Raw genomic sequence first — 26,299 nt, forward strand, 5'->3', positions numbered from 1 at the left:
AGGCGTGTGCATTGTTGCTCTTTGGTTTTCATTTTGTGTGCGGAAAGGGAGTAGAGCCGCCAACTGATATCTTTCACCAGTGGAGTGGAGTCAAAATGAATTGTGACGGTAAAATCAATTTGTTGTTTTTTTTACAACTCCAGAAACGCGGAATAACAGGTTGAGGCTGCAAGTGCGTTTCATGTTCACCTGTCAGGATGCGCATCGTTGCAAAGTGCAGGTATGGGAGGTGTGACCTTGACTTCATGACGCTGTCAGTTTAAACTGTGTTTTGCAAATTCTTCAGTTTGGAACGTTATCCACATGTGAGCTTTCGCCATTCCTACCAGTACACACACATAAGAACTTTTATTGCATGTGCTCACAGTAGTTGCCGACTGATCGCCCACGAACTCTGCTTCACGCGCGCTGCCGTGAGTTCAGTCTATGCTCATTATCTCGCGCCAGACCTACGTGCATTCGTCTATGGGTATGAACATGTATCAAGGGCGAGTGTCCCGTCACGGCTACGCCTAACCTTGGTGTCCAAAGTTGCGGTTTAGTGCAGAGTCAGCGAAATGCTTAGCAGTGGCTGTACGGCACTCGGAAAGCGGAGGGACCACCTCGTCAATGAAGTGAGGGCACATATTGATCCTATCCTTTGATTCCCGGACACGGGTGACTGCTTGGTCTACATGTTTTGTACGTGCACAGCCTTTGAAACATGTCTTGTTTACAGTGCGGTACCACTCATAATGAGGAAATCGGTGTTGCTAAATGTCGGCGAGCAAAAGTGGCTAGATGGCAACGTGAAAGTAGTTAGAAGAAGCTAAAAAAAATCCAGCAAGGAGCTAAGAGTAGCAAAATTTTTTTTCAACAGCTTTTTCAACATTTTCTGGGTATGTAACGCATTTATCAGCAGCTGTATTATGTGAAAAGATGAAACACAACTCGCAAGTCATGTTTTCTTGCGGGTAACTATGCAGGACATGTATGAACGAATAATAAATGGGCTCCCATTTTGATTCCAATAATTTAAAGCAGGCATAATTTTCAGGAAGCGTCAAGGCTTGCGCACTCACAAAAGATGAACTGTGAATGCATCCGTACTCTGTAAATGTGTAAAAATGAACTACATATACTTGATGAGCGTACCCAAGGGCCTATGAAATCGAAACTGAAATTCTTAGCAAAATGTACCAAAAATTGCCTTGTCGACACACAGGATCTGTTTAACAAAATGTGGGATTTTTGGTGCCTCTTCTGTAGCCCTATGGCAAGCATTTCTGTATTTTATTTTGGTGCCATGTTTGCAAACCGCATTTATTTACCATGCAGGATGGCCAGTGGTCTGGTTTATTCATCAGATACAACGCAAAGTTGCCATTCATACTGTGTTAATAGCAGCTGCAGTTTCCTTTGTAGCGATTGTGGCAAACAGTTGTTTCGTTTTAGCTCGGTGCAAAGCTGTCAAGGATGAAAAGCACTGGCTACATCGCGATGGACGTGTGACCTTTTGACGATCAGCTCACTGGCGAAAAAATAATTGGGATGAACATGTGGTAGCACAAAGCGGGTTGCAAATGAAGGCACGCGCCTGGTAGTGCTGCGAAAAAAGTCGCAAGGCCTCGATCGCCACTGCGAGAGCCTCTAATCAGTCATGAGATGACGAGAATTGCAGCCTCCACAGTGCTTTTGTGCAAAATAGCAAAAGGATTTGGTCATCCATTTACTAATAAAGGCGTGTTGACATAGTAAGCATTTGCTTATTGTTTTCTTGACACCCTTGAAAATGTGATGTTCGATTAATTCCGACTCGGACATATTTTTTTTTCAGTCCCGTGAAATCTGAATTAACGACGTTTTGGTATGTGATATATACTATTCGAACTATTCAATTATAAATTATTCGACCAAATCACTATTTGCTTCGAACCTCAAATTCACTATTTGCCCATCCCTTCTTGAAAGCTTTTTGGATGTAGATTTTATTAACCAAAAACTTTTGATGAAACTATACACATGCAGACATGTGAAAGCCATGAACGCCCAGCAAAAAGGTTCACCAGAGTATGATTGTTAAGACCATTGATTTAAGCAAAACCTAACAACAGACTTGCTGAAGAAAACATGAAAAGTACATATAGTAAGGATAGTAGTTTTATTGGCCATATAAACTTTCAAACATTCGCTTACTGACAAAGTTAAAGGGGTGGAGACACCAAATTTTAAGGCTATAGAAAGTCTGTTGTAGGCTGCTTCTGTATGCGAAGACACTCACAACGAGGTATTGGACGCTGCAAACATTTCAAAATAATTTTAATTCTGCTCCAAAAAGTCATTAAAAGCCCCTTCTCGTGGTCGAGACCCATTGCTAGCGCGTCTGTTATGACGTCACAGCGGAGGAACGTAAATATTGACGTCATAGCACACTAGCACAAAAACGTGACGTACCGTATTTACACGATTGTAAGTCGACTCGAATGTAAGTCGACTCCCCCATATCGCTTGACCGGAAAAAAAAAAAGAAATAGGAGAGCATACCCGAGGGCGCATTTGATAACGAAAATTTATTAGTAGCTGACATGGTCACTGGACTACTCGTCTTTACTAGTGCTGCCATCGTCATCGTTGGTGCGGTCCCACAGTGCGTCGTGGTCCAGCGAAATTTCAAATTTCGCAAACGACCGCACCAGGACATCTTGCAGAACAGCAGCCCATGCCAAATGCACCCAACCACACGCAGCCGTGAGGGAGGCTCTTTCGACAGATTTGGTTGGCGTAATTTCGCAGTCTTCTGCCGCCAGCCACTCGTTGTACTCACGGCGGAGCAGAACCTTAAAATTAAGGCGAAGGTCCGGGCTTGTTTCATGACCACATCGCACTTCAGTGGCAGGGACCAATCACGCATTTCAGCGACGTACGCTGCAAGCTTAGCCTACAGCTCCGGAAAGCGCCCAGACTTAGGCACGTAGGAAATTTCTCACTTGACGTCGCAGGGTGGAAATTTCGCTTCGCTGCAGTCGCCACTCTCGCACCACCCGTTTAGAAACATAGAAATTTTGGCCCGCTGCGCAGTGATTTGTTTCTTCGGCGTAAGGAATGGCAGCTCTCTTGTACGCTGCTGTGAACGAGTGCCGAACAATTAGTGGGCCTGGAGCACTCATGATGACTGGGGAAGCATAGAAGTAGCACGTAGCCGACAGTCAAGTGGAATGCGTCAAAAAGTTGGTCAAACGAATACCAATGCCTTTAAACAAAGAAAGAGAAACCCAAGAGCGCTGCCTGCTCTTCCATGAACTACCGATACTCCCCGGAAGCGCCGCCGTTCTGAGGGTGGCGCCGCGAATGGGAACAGCGGCGCTTCCATCAACTATCGACACCCCCCCTCATGAGTGTTGCATGCACTGTAAGACTTTCAAAAATGTCGAAAAACCCTTCCGAAAAGTGAACAAACACACGGGATAGCGAAAAGATACGGGTAGGGCCATAGAGCAAACATAAAATTGTAACTACGTTGTAGCTCCCGTTAGTATCGCTTTTTTTGGCGGGGCCATGTTTTGGTTTCGATTGTAAGTCGACCCCCCCAACTTCAGACTTTCAAATTTAAAAAAAGGGGTCAACTTACAATCGTGTAAATACGGTATGATGAGTAGCGATGAAATGACGATTATGGGGCCTGCTGAACCGAGTGACCGGGCATAGCCTCCACTATGAACGAGCTACAGGCATATAGAAATTCTTTATGCAAAGAAAGGGTAAGGCGTGCCGACACGGACACAAGAGGAGAGAAGCAGACAACACGAACACCGCACGGCGGCCCGCAAATGACAAACGGCGTGTGGGGAGTTGCCGTGCCGGTAACGTGGATGGGCCTTGAGTATAACACTAGCCAGCCGGCTCCGAAAGGCACCAGGATATACAGCGTTCGTGTTGTCCACTTCTCTTGTGTCCGTGTCTGAATGCCTTACCCCTTCTTTGCATTATGAATCCTTACCAACTAGCTCAGCTTTCTGTCATTCTAAAAATTTTTTCTCTATGCTACAGGCTTCTAGAACACTGAAACCGAGCTAACCCTGGCTCCTGGCTAACCGAGACATGCACAGCGCTGTAGCGGAGAGCATGACATCTGCGAGTAGCATAGTTTGGCAGCTCGGAGCGGTCTCTCGTTCGCTTGACGTTTCTCAACGTGTAAAGGCCCGTCCACGTTACCGGCATGTCAACTCGCCGCACGCCGTTTGCCGTTCGCGGGCTGTCGTGCGACGGTGGTTTCGCTCGCGAACGGCGAGGTTTCCTTGCTGTAGAGAGGATCGGACTGGGACCCATTTGTGCGGCAGTTGTACGGCGAAGTGGCCAATCAGTGACCGAGGAGTGGTTGGCACCGCCGGCAGTCTCACCGCCGCTGATCATTCGCCGATATCGTCGCTAGGCCATTTCCGGTTCACTTCAAAGCTAAAACTGACGGCGCTTCGGTATGAATCGCCGACTCTCGCAAGCCGAAATATTTTCTTACCGTTGTTGACGCTCTTCACAATAATTATAATAATCGCGACATGCACTTCGAGTCACCAGTTGTTTACCTCTGCTGGCAGAGCAGTGACGCAGCCATCGAACTTAAACTACAGATAGCGGCGAATATGGTGGGAGAGTATGCGGCCAGCAGAGGCTTGGCATGCTCGCCACAGAAATCGGAGCTGTTAATCATTGAGCCAAAACATCAAAGGGGACGCGCTGGGAGCAGCAGACCCATCAATGTTTTCGTAAACGGAAATGAAGTTCCCAAGGTGGAGGAAATCAGAATTCTGGGCATATATATCCAGAGAAATGGATGCAACCTCACGACAATCAAAAAGCTAGAAGGATATGCGGCGCAGGTCGCGGGGATCTTTAGGAGAATTTCACTCAAAGGCAGGGGCCTCAAAGAGAACAGCCTCCTCAGACCCATGCAAGCCTTCATTACCAGCCGTATAGCGTATGCCACACCGTATCTTGTGTTTAAACCAGAAGAAAAGGAGAAAATAGATGCGATCATCAGGAAGAGCGTTAAGAGAGCCGTAGGGCTCCCAGACTCGACCTCGACTGACCTCCTCCTCAAAATGGGGGTTCACAACACGCTAGTTGAGCCCACTGAGGCAGTACGAGTGTCTCCGTTGGAAAGATTAGGCCAGTCTAAAACAGGGAGAAAAATCATGGAATGGGTAGGAATCCAATGCGACAAGGGTGCCCTGACTGACAAGAAAGACATTCCGTTGGATGTGCGTAAATGCTTCCGAATCGCCCCCATACCTAAATATATGCATCCTATCTACAACAAAGGGAAGAGAGCTCACAGGGCTAAGGCTGTAGTAAATAAACTTAAAAACGCACCCGCGCACAAAGTAGCGTACGTGGACGCCGCTTGCGGCAGAGACGGGGCTGCGGTATCGACGGTGGTTGATGGCGACGGGCGCGTTAAGATAACGTGCTTCATGTGCACGAGGGACGCCTGTACAGCCGAGGAGGTTGCAGTAGCACTCACTTGTACGGGTACAAAAGCGGGAGTATTATGCGATAGCAAATTACCTATCGGAAATTTTAGCAACGGGAGAATCTCGGAAGAAGCCCTCCACATTCTACTCAAAAACCCTCCCAGGAGGGACATAACATTTATTTGGGTTCCGGCCCATGAAGAAGTCCCAGGCAACGAAGCCACTCACAAGCTCGCCCGAGCACTCTACCACCGGGCAACTCTAGAGCAGCCAGTTCCAGGGATAAAAGATAGCATCATCACGTACAGGGAAATTGTCGATCATTACAAAGCCGAAAGAAGCATCTTTTTGCCTCTGCATCAGTCTCTCTCTCTGTAGGACGCACGCATTTGGCAACGCCTCCAGGGAAACAACTGTACATCACCACATCGGATCTACTTAACACAGACGAGGGACTATAACGACACCCTCTGCAAAATTTGTAAGCAAAGAGGTACGCTAGACCATATAATATGGGAGTGTGCTGGCTCCCCAGGGGCCAAGGAAAACATTGACAGCAGAGAAGCCTGGGAGGCCTTGCTCCAGAGCGAGGCCGAAGACGACCAGCGTCGAGCAATCCGCCTGGCCGTTGAGGCCGCGAAGACTCACCGTCCTCAACGCGCTGGGACTGCTTCGTCCTCCCCCCTTACCTACATGTAGGTTAAGAGGCGGGCACCCCAGCTCGAGGGAATAATAAAGTTTTTACTAAATCAATCGGAACCCAGAAACCGAAACCGAAATCGCTCAGGTGCACACAAGCAAACATCAACACGTCTCACGCTGTGACCAACCCCTGGAAGGCGAATGCTAATTTCTGTTTCAAGGAAAATGCGCACTCCTAGCAGTTGCCGGATATTCTAACTTATTTATTTTATTTCTCTTTTTGTTAATTTTAAATCGGGCGAAGTGCGGGAAGTGGTTGTCTTCGTGCGTCTGTCGAGCTTACACCCGCTCACCCTTGCCACTTGGTCAGCGATATCACAAGTTGGATCGCGCTTGGTCATCTGCTTTGGTTGTCATCCCAAGTACGAAGATAGGAAAGATAAGACAGAGAAGCTCGATTGGGCGTCGACGAACGAAAGATTCAGGGAACCAGGTCAACCAAGCATTAGACGAAGATAGCTAAATCGCAGTTTCACATCTGTTGCACAGCTCTGTACTGTTCTAGCACCAGGAATTCCATTTCCGCGAAGTTTTTAAGGTTTCCTAAATACAGCTGGTAAGCACTATTATTTCACTTTATTTTCTGAGTAGGTATTCATGTTGCATGAGTAAACCAGTTCTGTTCAAGCCTCAGCGGCCTGACATAAGAGCAGTGTCGCTCAATCCATTTGTCAGGACGGCAGCCCATCTGCTGTTGGTGAAATACTTGAGCTGAAGGGCTTGACTGCGTGTTTGTTGGGCTATACATTTTGTACAGTCTTTACTTTGTCGACACCTGTATCAAGGCTGCAGGTGTCGGCAGAAGCCCTGATGTTTTATCAAATTTCAAAAGCAATGACTGCAAAAGGATGCATGCATGTAATTTCTTGTCGCGTTTTGATGCACCATTACTAAGATATTGTACTGAAGAAGGTTGAAGCACTCTATTTTATCTGAATTTTGGACCGTAGACGGTACCATACGCTTTTACCTTGCTTTAGGTACAGCTTGGGTCTTTGCAACGTTTTTCAGCACTTGTATTATAGACGAGGCACAATGTTATTTGTTTTGCTGGCAAAAATGTTTTTAATAACACCAGTAATACAAGTATAGAGTATTTAATGCTAATTAAGTACAAACTGGTAACCCCCCGGTGATGAAGAATGCCATTAAGTTTTTGTTTGTGTGTGAATTGGCGGTTCTTTGCTTTGCTGTTGTGTCAAAGCAGTGTCCTAATACTTGCCATGCAGGACTCTGTGAGGAACTATCAGACATTGTTTGGGATATCATCGGCCTTAGTGAGATTAGAACTGGTGAAGCGTATACAGTGCTGACTAATGGCCATGTCCTCTGCTATAGAGGTCTCCCAGGTGAGAAGCAATACGGGGTTAGGATTCTTAATCCATGTGGAGATAGAGGGCAACATTGATGAGTTCTATGGCGTTAATGAGAGGGTAGCAGTGGTCGTAATCAAACTTGATAAGAGGTATAGATTAAAGGTAGTTCCAGCCTATGCCCTAACATCCAGTCAGGATGACGATGAAGTAGATCAGTTTTATGACGATGTTGAATTAGCGATGAGAAAAGTGCAAACTCAGTATACTCTAGTAATGGGCGACTTCAATGCAAAAGTGTGGAAAAAGCACGCTGGTAGACAAGCAATTGGCAACTACGTTATCGATTCGAGGAATGCTAGAGGTGAGATGGTAGAATTTGCAAAAAGGAATAAGCTGCGAATACTCAACACCTTTTTCGGGAATCGTAGCAACAGAAAGTGGACCTGGAAAACCCCTAATGGTGAAACAAGAAATGAAATTGATTTCATACTTTCTGCCGATCCCAGCATAGTGCAGGATGTAGAAGTGATAGGTAGGATAAAGTGCAGTGATCATAGGCTAGTGAGGGCTAGGATTCACCTCAGTTGAAGAGAGAAAGAGTAAAATTGGTTAAGAAGAAACAATTCAACCTAGAGGCAGTAAGGGTAAAAGCAGACGAATTCATGCTCGTACTAGCAAGCAAGTATGCAGCCTTAGAACAGAGAGATGAAGTTGACATAGAGGTAATGAATGAAACCGTAACTGGGATGACTTCAGAGGCAGCAATTGAAGTGGCAGGCAAGGCACCAAGGCAAGCAGTAGGCAAGCTCTCCCAAGTAACAAAAGACATAATAAAGAAACAAAGAATGAAAGTGTCCAACTCAAGAGATAAGATAGAATTCGCAGAACTTTCAAAACTGATCAACAAGGCGAAAATAACTGATCTTCGAAACTACAATGTGAGAAAGGCTGAAGAAGCCATAAAATATGGACGCAGCCTGAAATCATTGGGAAGGAAACTTGGCATAGGATAAACGAAGATGTATGCACTGAAAGATAAGCAGGGTAATATCATCAGCAATCTTGAAGGTATAGTAAAAGCAGCGGAAGAATTCTATGCTGACCTGTACAGTACCCAGAGGAGTCAGGATACCTCCATTAGAGACAATAACGAACAGAATGCAGAAACTGCTCCTATAACTAGCGATGAGGTCGAAAGGGCCTTGCAAGACATGAAGCGAGGAAGAGCGGCAGGAGAAGGAATAACAATCAATCTAATCACAGATGGAGGAGAAATAATGCTTGGAAAACTGGTGGCCTGGTATACAAAGTGTCTATTGACTGCAAAGGTCCCGGAAAACTGGAAGAATGTGTACATTATACTAATCCACAAAAAGGGAGACGTTAAAGAATTGAAAAATTATAGGCCGATTAGCTTACTCCCAGTATTATATAAAATATTCACCAAAATAATCCCCAGTAGAACAAGGGCAACACTGAACTTTAGTCAACCAAGGGAACAGGCTGGCTTCAGGAAGGGATACATTGCAATGGATCACATCCATGTCACTCATCAGGTAATAGAGAAATCTGCATATTGCAGTAAGTCACTCAATATGGCTTTCATAGATTATGAAAAGGCATTTGATTCAGTAGAGATATCAGCGGTCATAAAGGCATTACGTAATCAAAGAGTACAGACCGTTTACGTAAATACATTGGAAAACATCTACAGGGATTCCGCAGCTACCTTAATTCTACACAAGAAAAGTAGGAAGATACCTATAAAGAAAGGGGTCAGACAGGGAGACACAATCACTCCAATGCTATTCACTGCATGCTTGGACGAAGTATTCAAGCTTAGGAGTATGGATCGATGGCAAATATATCAGCAACCTTCGATTTGCCGATGGCATTGTTCTATTCAGCAACACTGCAGATGAGTTACAACAAATGATTGAGGACCTTAACAGAGAGAATGTAAGAATGGGGTTAAAGGTTAATATGCAGAAGAGAAAGATAATGATGGCTAGATTGGCAAGGGAACAAGAGTTCAGGATCGCCATTCAGCCTCTAGAGTCTGTGAAGGAGTACGTTTACCTAGGTCAACTAATCACAGGGAACCCTGATCATGAGAAGGAAATTCATAGAAGAATAAAAATGGGTTGGATCGTATACGGCAGACATTGTCAGCTCCTGACTGGAAGCTTACCGTTATCAATGAAAAGGAAAGTATACAATTGGTGCATTTTACCGGTGCTTACATAGGGGGCAGAGACTTGGAGACTGACAAAGAAGCTTGAGACCAAGTTAAGGACCGTGTAAAAAGTGATGGAACGAAGAATACTAGGCATAACATTAAGAGACAGAAAGAGAGCGGTTTGGATCAGTGAGCAAACGCATATAGCCGATATTCTAATTGAGATTAAGAGAAAGAAATTGATCTGGGCAGGTCATGTAATGTGCAGGTTAGATAACCGTTGAACCATTAGGGTTACAGAATGGGTACTATTGGATCTTGCCGTTGAGTGCGGATGTTGGCCGACGTTGAGAAGGATATTGAGATGAAACTGAAGGGTTATTTACTATATTTCCAGTAATAACACAAAGTAATTAACAGTCATAAAGTCATTGATGGCCGGCAACAAATCGGACACTGTGGCTTGTGGCAAGAAGAACGAAAAAATGAATGAGTGAAGGAATGAATCTCTCTTCTCCCTGTCTCTTGCTTTTAGCCTCTTCAGTCTCTCGGGGTCACGTCATTTTCGGCCAATCGTCGAGCCTGCTCAGGTGTCGTCATTTTCTTCCAATGGTAGGCGCCCGTGCAAGTGCAGTCACATTCAGTAGATGGAGTCGCTCCGAGGGCTCAACTGTGACTTACTTACGGGTGACTTACAACCGGCGTGGCCTTGGTGTTGCCTCCACTTCTGAAAGCTCTCAGCTGGAGGAGACAGGTTGTTTTCGAACGAGCTTTCAGAGCTGCAAAACAGCTTTTCTCCGGACTAAGATTACCTGAAGCCATGCCATGCTCCCGTTGCACTTTCGGGAAGAGTCAAGCAGGGGTGGAGACAATAGCTCAACGGGCGGCACCTGAGGTGGGTGTCGCCAACTTGTCTGACAGGTCCGGGAACGTGTTGGACGCGCTCCTGCACACCCTAATTGGAATGCGACGGCGATTGGATGTTTTCGGGAAACTTGAGTGATGCCATAAAAAGGGTCAGTATCCAACAGCTCCTCCTTGCCCCGACACTTCAGAATGGCCGGTGAACTCTGTCGCGTAGTTAGTGCCGTGGAGCACAGGCACGCAGGGACGGACCGACACATACAGCCACTTGCCTAGATGAAAAGGGAATAACATTCCTTTATTTTGCCCGAATATATATAGAGACACACACAAGTCACAGGGGGCGCCACACTCTGGTGGCAGCTCAACAAACAGGGCTGAACTGTCGCGTCCTCTATGTCCCCCATTGAAGCATTGAAGGTTAGACGGGAGGGACTCAGGAAGCCGAACACGTCAAAAGTTTCACAAGTTCAAACGGCGCGGCGGAAGAACAGGCCGGCCACAACGTGTTTCGTGTCACACTGTCACTGCGGTCTCTGACTGCAGGGGACTGTTGCCCAGACTGTCCGAGGGGCACCGTTGATTCCACGACATTGGCTGGCTGAGGTTCCTGATAGGGAACTTGCTGCGGTGGTGGTGGTTCCTCTCCGGAGGCAGTAGGCCCAAAAGGCACTAGGTGACGCCGGTTGTGCTATAGGGTGCCACCTCGGTCCGTTTCGACCGCGTAGCTTCTTGGTATTTGCCCCGGACTGAGGACCGTAGCCTGCACTTGATCAGGTCACACCCAGACACGCTGACCTGTTTGGAGTGGTGGTAGGTCTCGAGCTCCATGATGCATATTGTAGTTGTTGGCCTGCTTCTGCTTGTAAGCCACATCTTTGGCGACGATATCTTTTGTTGGCTGCCAGTTGGCACATACCTGGGAGTCTTGCTTTGGGACTCTGGTTCTGAGTTGACGTCCCATCAACAGCTTGGAGTCCCATCGGCATACTCCAGGAGTCCCATCGACTCCTGGAGTATGCCGATAACTGAGCAGAGCCAGATGAGGATCCTTTGACTTGCAAAGCAGGTCCTTGATTGTACGCACCATTCTCTCCACCTCTCCATTCAATTGAGCGTAGTGTGGACTGCTGGTCCCGTGGCTAAAGCCGTACGACGCTGCAAACGCCGCGAACTCTTGCGACGAGAACGATGGGCCGTTGTCTGACCTGACTTCCTGCGGGATTCCATGGCGGGCAAAGATGGATTTGAGAGCATCGATGACTGCCTGAGCTGTCGTGCTCCTCAGGGTCACCACCTCAGGAAACCTTTAGCACCACCACCAGGATGAACGTCTGGCCGTTGAGGTGGAACAAGTCCATTCCAAGGTATTCCCAGAGATATCCAGGTAGGGCCACGGAGAACAGGGGCTCTGCAAAGTTCACGCTGGTGGAAGTGCACTGTTCGCAGTTGGCGACGAGAGAGGCGATGTCTGCTGAGATACCAGGCCACCAAACTGACTCCCGTGCTAGGGCTTTGGTCCTGTTGATGCCCTGATGACCTTCGTGCAACAGCGTCAAGACCGCCGGCTGAAGGGATGATGGGATGACTATCCGGGCACCTTTCAGCAGAACGCTGTCGCAGACAGAAAGCTCGTTTGCCACAGAGGCGTACTTTGAGAGGTGCAGTGGTATCTTGGTCTTTTGTGGCCAACCATGCTGGCAGTAGGAGGCGAGGGCCTTGCACTTGCCATCAGACTTTTGTGCCTGTCGCTCGTCTTTAGGGCTGAATGGCAAGCCTTCCAACGTTCAGCCGACTACCTGTGCTGCAAAAAGTTCAATAGTGTCTAGAGGAGTGGGTGGCCTGTAGGTGATGCACGACAATGTATCGGCTGTGGCTAGCAGGTTTCCTGGCACGTGCAGCATACGGAACTGGTATCGCATGGTCTTCAGCCATCATCTATGAATACAAGGCGGCAACATGTCCAGTTCCATCTTGCCCAGAAGTGAAACGAGTTGCAGATCGTCACTCTCGACGTCGAAGGGGATGCCACGGACGAACTCGTCAAACCTTTGGATAGCCCACGTCGTTGCCAAAGCTTCTTTTTTTAGTCTGGCTGTAACGCTGCTCGGTCTCGGTCATCGACCTCAAAGTGAACGCGACTGGGCGGCGCTCTCCTGAGTGTTGCGTCTGTAGCAAAACTGCACCGAGTCCGAATGAGCTTGCGTCTGCAAGCGTGGTGGTACTTGGCCATGCACCTGGATGACATCAAGAGCTCCTTGATTTTCTCGAATGCTGCCTTTTGCTTGTGCTGCCACACCCAACTCGCAGACTTGTTCAGTAAGGCTCTGATAGGCGCTGTGACGTCTGAGATGTGTGGCAAGAATCTGGCCAGATAATACACCATTCTGAGCAGTCTTCTAACGCAAGCAACGTCCGTTGGAGCTTCCACGGCTTTGACTGCTTCGACCTTGCCCGGGTCTGGACTGATGCCCTGTGCTGAGACGATGACTCCGAGGAAGGAGACCTCGGGTACCCCAAAATGACCCTTGTCCTTGTTCAATGTGATGCCGGCTTTTGCAAGGCGAGATGGCGCCTGGCTCAGTCTGGCATCATGTTCCTGGCGGGTGCGTCCAAAAACCAGAATATCATCTATCATATTGGCGATTCCTCCTTGGCCCTCCAGGATCCTTGCCATCTGTTTTTGGAAGTACTCTGGCGCAGAGGTGATGCCAAAGGGGAACCGGCAAAAGCAGTATCGTCATATGGGTCATGAATGTCGTAAGCTCTTAGGAATCTTTAGAGAGCTTCACCTGGTGGAACCTTGTGGTCGCATCCAGCTTTGAAGAAACTGTTGCATCGCCGAGGAGGCCAAGGACTTCCTCGACAGTTGGTAGAATGTGTCGTTCCCGGAGGACGACCTTGAATAATTGAATCAAGTCGACGCAGAGCTGGTAGGAACCATCGCCTTTCCGGACGACAATGAGACTGGAGCACCATGGTGTTGGCTTGTCAACTCTGCATATCGCGCCTGTGCTTTCCAATTTGTCCAGCTCGCGACGGACGATCTCGAGCAGCGGGATGGGGATCCTGCAAGGGACGCTTAGCGAGAAAGGTACGGCATCAGGTTTCAACTGGATATTGTACTCAACCTTGAGAGTGCCCAATCCATTGAAGAGCTCGGCGTGCAGTGGGTCTTGAGTTGATCAAGAAATTTGTCTACTTGGAGGGCTTGGAGAGCTGGCAGTCCCAGAAGAGGTACAGTGAGAGACTGGATCAAGTAAAGGCGCTGACAGCTTGTTTTCCCTTGCCACCGAAGTCGTGCCTTATACGAGCCTTGCACGCGCAGTGGCTGTCCTCCCCGGCCAGTGAGCGGAGTGTTGATTTGGTCGAGTTTGACAGGCAAGGTAGGAAAGTCGCTGGAAACAGCAGATACTTCGGCTCCAGAGTCGACCTTGAACCTGTGTAGTCAACGGTGACTTCGACGAACTTTGTCGCGGCGGGCGTCCCGACGGCATGCAGTTGAACGGAGCTGAGCTTGTTCTGCTTGAACTTCCACGAGCGGCATACTTCGGCAAAGTGGCCTTTCTTTTTGCAGAAGTTGCAGGCGGAGCGTTGGGCCGGGCAGTCTGAACGTCGATGAGGCGCGTGGCCGCAGAATTCACATGTGGACGGCTCAAGTGAGCGCTCTGCTTGCGGCTGCGGTGAACGAGGCTTGGCATCGAGGTTGAGCTCGTGGGACTGCTCAGTGCAGTTCTAGGGCAACGCCTTTTCCCTGTCGGCATCTTCGGATTGACGGGCCTGTGTCCAAGCGTCCTGGAGTGTCAACTTCGCGTGTTGGCACAGCTGGTCTGAGAGATGGGAGTTGCTGAGGCCGATGACGAACCGGTCGCGTACAAGCCTTTCCTCGACAGCAGCTGACGGATAGTTACAATGCTTCACCATCCTGTGCAATTCTGCGTAGTACATGTCAACACTTTCGTCGGCTAGCTGAACACGTCTGTGGAACCGCGATGACTCGTAAAGCTCATTTGCCGAGTGCACGAAGTGCTCAGTGAAGCGGGTGGCAACGGCTTGGTATGAAGCGAGCGTCTGGGTGTCGAGCGAGAAGGTCTCGAGAAGCGGGCTGGCCTCCAGGCCCATGCAATACAGTAGCGAGCGTACCTGCATGTCTTCCGACGCTTGTGTCAGTCCTGAAACCGCTCGTAGTCTTCGTAGCAGTTGAGCCATGTTGCCCATGTTGGTGGGTTCGCGAAGTCGAATGGTGCCGGCGGCTGGAAGTTGACGTCGTACAGTTTCGGCGGCTCGCCGGTCTTGAGGGACATCTTGGTGCCTTTCTATGAGGTGAGGGCTAATGCAGGGGGGGGGGGGGCGTTATTCAGCCACTTCTGACACTATGTCGCGGGGTTAGTGCCGCGGTGCACGGGCACGCAGGAATGGACCGACACGTACAGCCACTTGCCTGGACTAAAAGGGAATAACCCTCCTTTATTGGGCCCAAACATATATAGAGACACTCACAAGTCACAGGAGGCGCCATACTCTGGTGGCAGCCTAACAAACAGGGCTGAACTGTGGCGACCTTTACAAACTCAATTCGCTGGCCATGAGGAACGCTGATGAAACATGTAGTGTACTGTTATGAGCCTCGTGGGACGAATTTCGGGATCCCGGGCCCTGGAGAATGTACGTAAAACAAATGAAACAACATAGCGGTGCACCACGTGCAGGCGCAGGCTCTTCACTCCTGACTCGCCAGGCTATTACTATGTCGAAATCAACCCTGGGTTTTCTTTTCTTTTTCCCAATTTTGATAAAGCAGTTCCAACCACCAATACCCGAACATAACTTAAGCAGCCTACCTTCACAAACAGCCTGTTCTTGCCTTATCGCTGTGGCATACCTATCGCATGTACTGGTGTCACTGAACAGTCTGGTCAACTCCACAGGTACGTAATCACAATCGCGCTAGCTTTGTGGTCCCTATTCAGCACGTGTACTTGCGTCGTATGCAGACGTTTCATCACGCTTACGTTTCTTCCTCTAGTCCATATAGGACACGTACCTTAAATGAACAACTAAACTTGCGTAACTTACGCACTCCGCAGAACCCTTAAAAAAAATTCGTCTTCTAATAACTAGTTCCACGCACGCTTGCTAGAGAAGTCAGAACACAGCCGTCCTCAACACACACGAGCGACCCAGTCATAAACATTCTGCTTCTTTCCGTCTGCACAGGACACGTGCTAATGGAACTAAGAATGCTTCTCAGTGCAAATTATGCATTTACTGAAAACCTATGCTCTTAACCTTAGAAACTACAAAAACACTTCTAAAAATAAAGAAGGTTAGCTAATACACACACACATTACCACAGGCCTCTCACCAATAACCTTGACGCTTCAGGTCACTCACTCACTCACTCACTCACTCACTCACTCACTCACTCACTCACTCACTCACTCACTCACTCACTCACTCACTCACTCACTCACTCACTCACTCTCTCTCTCTCTCTCTCTCTCACACACACACATACACACACACACACACACACACACACACACAAATCTGCACATTAACACCTCGCGAAACTAAGGGTTTACATAAAACGCATCTTTCAAATTTCGAAGCTCTCAAACGGCAACATAAACAAAGCTCATACCTTACATATTGAAACAAACTCAGTCTCAAATTGCGAAAATTTTCATATGCTCAAAAATAAAACAAAACAACACGTTTCACTTCTACGAAAGCCATCTTGGTCTCCCGTTCCAAACGTTTATGACAGATTCATACTTTTGAGCGTTACTCGAGGTGGTCGCGGTTCGAAAGCTATTCTAGCTACCCAGGAACAACAGAAGGACCGACACCCTATCAGCTCCTTCAAGACGTTGCAGTATCTTGCCAATTTGTGTCCTGGTGCCAGGCTTTCATCATGAACTCGACTGACCGCATCGCGACTCCCTGCCACCTCGTCTCGTCTTGCCATCTTGCACTCCTTTGCACTATGTGCTGCACCTCGAAAAGAATGACGGAATGACAAGGAACATAACTGCCCTGTGCCCTTTGTCCGCATGCACGCAGGACATGCTTCTCTGTCTCTTTTTGACTGGTGGCTCAAACGTGCTCGATGCGCCAACGTCGTCAATGACGACCGCACCTTTCTTTTCCTCGCGCCCTGGCTTTTTGCGCCTGTCACCGTCTTTGGCTGCGCTACATTATTCACCGCATTCTGATCTTTACCACGCTTCTTTCTACGGTGCTTTATCTTCGAACTCCCTTTCATGCCGCCTTCTCGCGCCTCAAGCTGGCCGGTACACATCTCGTCGGCCCAGATCGCTCATTACATGCGACGCACATGCGCGGTGACTGTGCCAATTATTCCCAGCTGGCCCAGCTGTCTCTACAGTGCTGAGTTGGCAAATCACCTCGTATCTCTCACTACGGCCTTTAACGGCCTCTGTTGCCACTAAGGCATCATTAGCAGCTAGCCCTTTCCGTTCGCCTACGAATGTGCTGCTAGTCTCACAGGTACTACTCCTCTCGTCGGCTTTTGGCGGAAATCTGCTAGATACTTCCTAATTTTTTTGCTCTGTACTACCTACAGAATTTTCAGGCAGCCGTTGTCTTTGTGCTTTTAACTGCCGCAAATCTTGTATCTGTTTTTTCAATGCTGCCATCTCTTTCTCATGCTTTTCCTGTTCCCGCTCACGTCAACTCTCACGTTCTTGACTCTCACGCTCATGCTCACTCTCACGTGCTGGGCACTCACGCTCACGTTCACTCTCACGTGCTTAATGCTCATGCTCCCGTGTTTCTTGTATCACCTCCCAAGCAATCTTAATGCTTTCATAATCATTGCCACTATCTTGAATTGCCTTTTGGATAGCTGGCTTTTTCATCTTTTCGTCTGCATCAACTCCCAACTCGTCGCACAATAACAAGTCTGACTTCGTCAACCTTCTGAGATCCATGGCAGCGGCCCCGACTGCTGGTTAGAACTGTTTTCCTTAAATAATTTGTGCAAACACACAATATGCAACAAATTCTCAGTTCCTAGAACTATCAAAATAAACACGCAAAATTTGAAGTTTGGCAAATCAAAAGGAAAAAGCCACGCGCTCACTCACAGATGCAGCACCACGCCATCTAGTTCATCGGTCCACTGTTTCCGGTTCCTCAGGACTCCCTCGGTCGAAGGCTCTTTCTTCTTTGCTGTTCCCAGTTCTTCAGGACTCATTTGGTCGAAGGCTCTTTCTTTTTCGCTGTTCCCAGTTCTTCAGGACTTCTTTGGATGAAGTTTTCATCCCTATCACTGCTACCAGTTATTGCCGTGGAGTGCGGGAGTTGGCCGACGTTGAGGAGGATTTTGAGATGAAACTGAAGGTTTATTTACAATATTTACAGTAATAACACAAAGTAATTAACAGTCATAAAGGCATTGACGGCTGGCAGCAAATCGGTCGCTGCGGCCCGTGGCAAGAAGAACGATAAAATGAATGAAGGAATGCATCTCTTTTCTCCCTGTCTCTCACTTTTAACCCCTTCGGTCTCTCGGGGTCATGTAATTTGCGGCCAATCATCGAGCCCGCTCAGGTGTCGTCATTTTCCTCCAATGGTAGGCGCCTGTGCAAGTGCAGTCACATTTGGCAGATAGAGTCGCTCCGAGGGCTCCACTGCGACTTACTTACGGGTGACTTACAACTGGCGTGGCTGGAAGCGCTCAGCTGGAGGAGATGGGTTGTTTTCAAACGAGCTTTCAGAGCTGCAAAACAGCTTTTCTCGGGACTAAGATTACCTGAAACCATGCCATGCTCCCATTGCACTTTCGGGAAGAGTCAAGCAGGGGTAGAGACAATAGCTCAACGGGCGGCACCTGAGGTGGGTGTCGCCAACTTGTCTGACAGGTCTGGGAACGTGTTAGACACGCTCCTGCGCACCCTAATTGGAATGCGAAGGCAATTGGATGTTATCGGGGAACTCGAGTGATGCCAGGAAAAGAGTCCTTATCCAACAGTACCAAGAGAAGGGAAATGCAGTGGAGTACGGCAGAAGGCTACGCGGAGTGATGAAATTAGGAAATTCGCGGGTGCTAGTTGGAATCGGTTGGTGCAAGACAAAAGTAATTGGAGATCGCAGGGAGAGACCTTTGTACTGCAGTGGACATAAAATAGGCTGATGATGATGATGATCAATATATTAACTGAGAATTGGTCGTTAATGACTGTTTGCTATATAAATACATTTCGTTATAATTGCTTGGCACTGGTGTGCATGAGCGCTGTCCCAGTGCTTTAAAGAATGAATAGAAGCTTCCAATGTAAATGCAGCAAAAAAAAAAGCTCTTCGTAAACACGGCACACTTCAGCGGGTTCTGTGCCGCGATTTGGCCAATGTCACCACGCAGCTCGCGGACCTACAAGAGAGCACGAATGCAGCCAGCTTGCATGCGAAGTGGGAAAGTAGGGCTTCGCAACAAGCCCCTTCTACAGGCGGCGCGCCCTCTCCCTCTGACATCATCAGTGACGTCATAGAGGCATTGTTTTGTTTGGGAATTACTTCCAGTTGGATATCCTGCGACCGCCAGTGGTGGAAGCGGCGCTGCCACCGCGTATCAGCATGGGACCGAGTGTCCCAATGGAGGTATATATAGGGCACCCCCTGCTATGACCGTGGAGACTCTTTATCAAAACGCATGAGTGACGAAGGATACATTCACACTTTGGAAGCCGCAAGTGGTTGGAAAGGCGAAAGCGGGCAGAAAATGCTTTTCCGCACATGTCCAAGATGTTCACGTTTTTTTTGCCACTGCAGCAGAAACCACTGCCGCTTTCGCTCACATCCGTCTATTCTGCGTACTATTTGATCCGCACCGATGGCACCGGCTGTTGGAATCTCAGCGCTGCCACCAGCTGTTGGAACCTCAGTGCTGACACCCGTTGTTGCAACCGGACCGTTGGCGCCCGTTGTTGCAAATGGGTCGCAAGCCCCAAGGGTAGCGTTGGCCTGGCGGCCTGGGGCACACTGGAAGCATCCGAAGGTCCCAGCAAAGTATGAGGCGACTGCTAACAGAACAACTTGTTTATTCTAGCATCGCAAAGAGCGGGCGGTCAGGTCGACCGAAGTAGAGAGACGGGAGAGCACGTTACTCAACAGAAGAAATCGGAGCCTCTCTCCTGGCGTCCGGGGGCAGCTGCTCTTATACTCTTGTCGTCGCGGGCAAGAAGGAAGGTCACGAGATGACACCACGTGACAGCGGCGACGGACGGATTGAGAGACACGTTGGGACAAGGAGGTGACGCATCAGCCGGGCCGGCGCCGGTCAGACCTCCTCGCTTCACACTGGGGGAGCTCCTCTCCCCGGCTGCCGCGCTTTGACAAGCGTGGGCACACACACACACACGCACACACAAAGACACGTGGCACTGAACAAGCCGGGACGCGCTCGGCGGGGATGCGTCGCGGCCGCTCCGAACGGGCCAAAATGTCCGCCGCTTTGAACGAAGCTCCGGCGTACGTTGCATTCGCGCCGGCTTTACCGCGCGTCGTAGGCGAAACGTAACAGTACATTCATTCATGTGGTGGCACCGTTGATCGCACCATTTCAAGAGAGGTTCATTCATTGACCCATCAGTTATTAAAAGCTATCATTTCGCACAATTACACGTCATCTTTAACTTTCATCTATCATGAATGAGGAAAAAGACGTAGTTTTGATACTTTTAGCTAGTTGTTTTTCCTAAAAATGGACAATGAAGAATGAAGGATGTTAAATTTTACAACTGGATGTTTACATGCTAGTGCAGCTTCTGGTGAAGCGGAACGGCTTTCCACTTGGCCGTGGTGAAAAAGTCAGTCCAAAACCGATCGGGCTCACCGCCTGATTTTTGGCCCGTTCTGCCACCTAGGCTGGCGGAATATGTCAAATTTTTGCTGCTTCTGCCTTTTCTAAGACCAAGTGTGAACATAGCCAAAATGCGTTAGCAGGAGTGAGCGAATTGACCTTTGTGTGGGCCTCACGCTTCAATGCTAACTAAGCGACGAGAATACAGCGTGGTGTGCCTAGGTGCGTAGACACTGTGTCCATCGCAGATCGCTTTCATGATAGGTGCCGCGCGGCCGCACCGTACGTAGCCGCCACCAAAGTAGAACGCCTCTCCTGTTTGCACCAGTCCCACATGCAAGTTTCGGGAACTCCGAACGCCCATGATGTGGCCCAATTTCTATCCATCTCTGCACATGTGATCACTTTCCTTTTAATTGCTGCATCGTGATGAACTCGGCATGTCTTTGCAGTCGGCACTGCCATGCTGATAGAGCAAACGCAGAAACCAGGAAGACGGACAGTGCACTAACCTAAGCAGACATACTACAGCATATGGAGCAAGCTACGACAGCTAGGCTATGGTGGCTAGAAGGGGGCAGTGTGGCGCAAGATAGTGGCGCGGGATCTGCAACGGGCAAGGGAGAGGTGCGATGAGTGATGAAATTTCCCGGCGCCACTAGGGGCGCTGAAGCGCGCTGGTGTACAAGGACAAGCCGTAGCGCAGCCTTTGCCAGTGTAGCGCCAGCGAGGTCTGCCGGGTAAGTGCAGGCATGTACACTGCAGTTGTTTGCATGTTGATCATGTCGAACATGTGCCACTGTGATTATTTTGAGGTGCGTAGTGCGTGATATGGTGCATTTCGTGTGTTATGTTAGGTAATGTGGCGTGCACTCATGGCGTCGAAAGCACAAGCATGTTTTGTACCCGGTTACAGAAGCAGGTACAGAACATGCAAAGTCAAGGCCTCCCTTTTCAGACCGCCTAAAGATGCAGCTCGGCGTGAATTGTGGTCATGAAACATCAAACATGTTGACAAGGAGTCGACAACAGAGTGCGTCGTTTGCAAACGGCCTGTTGTACCCTGAAGATGAGTTAGCCACGCTCATTAAAGTGCTAGAGGATGCATTCACATGATTTTTTTCAACAGAGAAGCTTCATGCTTTCATTGTGCATGATTTTATGCACTTCTTGAGCACTTTAACACTCCGCCAAGTGGGATGCTAGCTCCATCGCAAAGAGGTCACTGGAAAAATTATCCATTTTGTGGTGTTAACTAGGCTACGCTTTCTCAACAAGGCTCTTCAAAGGGAGCGCCGGAAACATTTGAAGCTAAGGAGAGTAAGTAGAGCCTACTGCTAAGCTCGATCTGATGGGTGCATGTGGATTTCTGTATGTAATAAAGTGTTTCCTCTTGTCTTGTGAACCTGTATAACAAAAGGAGTGATGGAAAATATTTAGTGCACCCGCCGCGGTTACATAGTGGCTTAGTGTCGGGCTGCTAAGCATGAGGTCGCGGGATCGAATTCCGGCCATGGTGGCCGCATTTTGATGTGTGCCAAATGTGGAAAAACCCATGTACTTAGATTTAGGTGCACGTTGAAGAACACCAGGTGGTCAAAACTTTCGGAATCCGCCACTGCGGCGTGCCTCATAATCAGATCGTGGTTTTGACATGTAATACCCAATAATTTAATGTATTTAGTGCATGTTGAAGTTCGCGAAGGCGCCTACATATGTGCCTAATTTTGTTTTACAAAGCTAAAGCTTTTTAAAGGGCATGTCGCTGGTGCCTGCAAATGTGGAGAGTGAATTGAACCGCGCGGTGATGTTATTCCCCGCTTTATTGCACACAGCCTCAGCGTTCTTTGTCTGTTTGCATCTGCGATTTTCTCTGTGCCCAAGGGCTACATTTGCTGCACATGACCTAATCACACAAGTTGAAAGTCGCCATTTCGGGTTGTTTGTGTTCACAGTCCACGTTCTCTTGCACTAACACTAAGCTTTTTAGTAAAAACCAACTCGTCCAGAGCGGCCTTCAAACGTGATCTTCCTCATTTTTAAATCGCATGGCTAAACATCTGCTGCACGTTCCAGGGTTGCAGATATCGCATCTTTCCATTCTCTGCTCTCCGAAGAAGTGTCACCCTTCTTAATAATGCATCTCTGAGCTGCAATAGCTTTGTGATGTTTGCACCGTGCATGTTTATTTATTTATTTATTTCAATACCCTAAACACCCTAGTGGGCATTACATAGGGGGAGATTTCAGGTGAGCACATAATTACGATTTATAAACAATACAGATCGAAAACAAGAATACTAACAACAAGACAAGAAAAAAGAAATGGCAAGTTCATTTGAACCAAAGTGGTTGAGTGAAGTTGCTTATTGTGGTTTGGTTAATGGCCATTGAAGCTTTAGTGGTGGTGTTCTATGCTGTGGCTGCCAAGCACTGCACCTTCATACATTTCCAAAGCTTGTCCAGATAGGCATCACAGTATTCACGTGCAGCTAGAATCATTGATAAGGCAGTCTTTGCTCTTTCCAAAATTTTGTGCGACAAAATGTGTTCATAAACGAGAAGAAAGGGGTTTAACTGAGGGGCCCGATTTTTATTAGTCATATCATAAGAAGCCAACAAGCACTGACACCAAGGACAACATAATGGAAGTTACTTGTGCTTAAAAAATGAAATAAAAGCAACGATAAATTAATGGAAATGAAAGTGGATGACAAAACAACTTGCTGCAGGTGGGGAACGATCCCACAACCTTCGCATTGCGCGTGCGATGCTCTACCAATTGAGCTACCGCGGTGCCGTTTCTCCAACCACTTTCTTGGGTATTTATGTTTCGTAGTAGAACCCTTGGAGTGTTAGCCAGCGCCCCCACTCGCTGGCCTTGGAGGCGGATGTGGAACATCCTTTCTGCGGCAGGCGTCACGAGTATGTGATCTTTTCGGGTGAAGGTAACCGGTCAGTAAACCCACACGTGCTACCTGAAGGCATCAATGTTGGCGGATTCGAGACGCTCGTTATGTAATAAACGAGAAGAAAGGGGGTTAGCCGAGGGGCCCAATTTTTATTAGTCATATCATAAGAAGCCAACAAACACTGACACCAAGGACAACATAGGGGAAATTACTTGTGCTTAAAAAAAAAATGAAATAAAAAATGATAAATTAATAGAAATGAAGGTGGATGAAAAAAACAACTTGCCGCAGTTAGAAAATGATCCCACAACCTTTGCATTTCGCATGCGAAATGCGAAAGTTGTGGGAAAGCGTGTTCTTGGTACACACTAACCATTAGCAATACCACACCCGCCGTGGTTGCTCAGTGGCTATGGTGTTGGGCAGCTGAGCACGAGGTCGCGGGATCGAATCCCGGCCACGGCGGCCGCATTTCGATGGGGGTGAAATGCGAAAACACCCGTGTGCTTAGATTTAGGTGCACGTTAAAGAACCCCAGGTGGTCAAAATTTCTGGAGTCCTCCACTACGGCGTGCCTCATAATCAGAAAGTGGTTTTGGCACGTAAAACCCCAAATATTAATTATTATTAGAAATACAACAAGCAATTATGGCTTCAGTGGTCTGCCACTCTAGGAGACTGGGTCGAGGATTCATTGTAACTGTTTCTTAGCTGTTAGTATGTCCTAATTAGGTAGTTAGTAAGAAGGTTCTACTGCTTTTAACCAGTTGTGGTAAGATGAAACACATTTCACAAAGATATTCGCTGCAGTTTCATACTGTTAGCATCTCAAAAATTGGCCAGTGTCAATAAGTTGCTGCGAGCTGACAACAGAGGCTGTGTCTCGATCAACCATTTTTGGAAATATGTTACTTTCAGAGCATGTTAATTGGCTGGGCCAGCCCGCATCATGTCGAGCACTCATAGGCATCACGCTGAATGCCACGTCATTCAAAAGCGAAAGTGTCCCCATAAGTGATTATGAAAATACTGCTCGAGGCGGCAGCCAGACAGCAGCTTCAAAGCAGGCCAGGGGGGAAGATGTTTGAAGAAAATAATCAACTTTACACTGCACTTATGTGCTCCACATACCATGTATAACTGCAAAAACTTGACTGACATGTTCACAGCTCTGTGCTTCCCCTATGGAGTGTGTTTATTCACAAGGCTCACGGCTTGGTTCAAGGGCCCTTCATGAACATTTTGCAGCAATAAGAAATGTTTTTTTTTTTAATCTCATGGCTGGTTGCTTTTGATGCAGAACTGATGTTGGTGAGGGTAACACCATGAGCACTTGGTGTTGAATAGTTGAAACATGTCAATAGCCATTGGCTTTCCCATCTAGGTGTTGCTCATCGTAGCACATAACAGACTGTAAAACTTACAGCCCTTTCGTGGTACCTGTGCTGTTCATACACTAAAAGGCCAGGTTGCAGCCTCCTCGTGATGCCCTTTCATATTCACCTGAGTCACTAGTCCCAGCCAAGATCTGGAACCTGCTTTTGTGGCTCTTTGGGTGATTTTATTAGACAATACTATTTTTGAACTTTTTTGGATGATCATTGCAATACTGGTGAACTGGCATGCACTACTTTTATGCTTCCCTTTTCTCTGTCATCATTATCCCTCATCGTGCCTTTACATCCCTTCCCCCTGTTCATCGTAGCAGGCTAGTGTGCTCTATCTCAGGCTGACCTCTCCACCTTTCTTCAAATCATCTCTCTGCAATGATCTTAAAGTTTGTTGATTTAATCTAAATTGTCAGTTGAAAGAGCCGATTTGATGCGGAATTATTTTTGCTCGTTTAGGTCAAGCATGTCACCATATCACCTGGTGAGATTCTAAAGGTGCCTGGATCAAACACTGGAGTTGAAGTTGGCTTCCTCGAAACAGTTGCCTTTCCTATTGACAACACTGGTGGGATATTTCTCTTCACCCTCCCCCTCTTTCCTGTTCTTGTAAATCTTGCTTTTTAATGTTCTGGGCTGCACAGTGGTGATGTGATGTGTACATACTTGCACTGTAGTAGTAGGTTGTTTGGTGTGGTGTACCTAATTAAATGTAAGAAGTAATGATCTTTCTGCATAAAGTTTGACTTATTGTACATTCAAGAAGTCACATTCGAATGCTTCCGAGTGCTCTTGCCACATGCTTTGCATTAGGCTGGTTGAAGTAAAGCACTTGGCACACCTGGTTCATTCTATGTGCCTTTCTTCAGCTCGGAGCACTAGGAAGTGCTGCGTGGAACACTGGTTATATGTCCCCCAATTTTGTGACGTCCCAGGTTTTAAGACGGATTAATGCAGTCCCAGTGAACTACCCCATAGAGACAATGCATTAAAAGTAGGGCTATGTGAGTATCGAATATCACCAAATCGAATCGAATCATGAACATTCAAATAATTTGATTTGTGGATCAAATATCTACTGTTCAATTTTTTGAATATTTGATATATTTGAGGTAGAGAGCTGCCCAGTGTCACATGTCGTGTGTGCCGCAGAGCCCCTCATGCGTGGTGCTGTCCAAGTGAGCGTTTCAGTTTGTTTTCGGCGCAAAAGGAGCGATGAGCGTGTGGTGGATGAGCCGCCTTATCTGATGCGGTAGCGGGCTTTGTCACTGCGAGCGCTCCCCGATGTGGGCCTGATGCAGAGCTCACATACACGGTATTTGAGCACCGCGATTCACAGAACACCGCTGCCTCTGTCGGTACAAGGTTCATCTGGGTTGACAGGACCAATCAAAATGAACAGAAGGAACGGTAGAGGACAGAAGGAATGGCAGTAAAAGCGGCGAACATTTTGTAAAGTGCGAAAGCATGTGCGAAGATCGAGCTGATTAGCAGGTCGTGTTGGATATGCGGCGAAAATCTTTACGCCGCTTTAACAGCTGTCACTCTGACCCATATGCGTGACCTTGGGACCAATCACATGATGAGCCACCCGTATAAACTTACAGGGGATGTATTCTGTGACGATAACTTTTCCAGATACTATCGCCTTGGCCATGCCTTTGC

At 47.8% G+C, this 26,299-nt stretch overlaps 1 protein-coding gene across 1 annotated transcript in view; it reads left to right on the forward strand.

The window, feature by feature from the left end:
• LOC139052412 (valine--tRNA ligase, mitochondrial-like) overlaps window positions 1–26,299 on the forward strand; it is a gene marked incomplete at its 5' end in the record, with an annotated part of 290,547 nt that overhangs the window by 22,480 nt on the left and 241,768 nt on the right. The window contains one exon of the mRNA XM_070529506.1: window positions 25,094–25,202. Coding sequence (XP_070385607.1) covers window positions 25,094–25,202 — 109 coding nt within the window. The remainder of the gene's footprint in view (window positions 1–25,093; window positions 25,203–26,299) is intronic.

Source organism: Dermacentor albipictus, unplaced genomic scaffold (assembly GCF_038994185.2).
Source record: "Dermacentor albipictus isolate Rhodes 1998 colony unplaced genomic scaffold, USDA_Dalb.pri_finalv2 scaffold_22, whole genome shotgun sequence".
NCBI classification, from domain to species: domain Eukaryota; kingdom Metazoa; phylum Arthropoda; class Arachnida; order Ixodida; family Ixodidae; genus Dermacentor; species Dermacentor albipictus.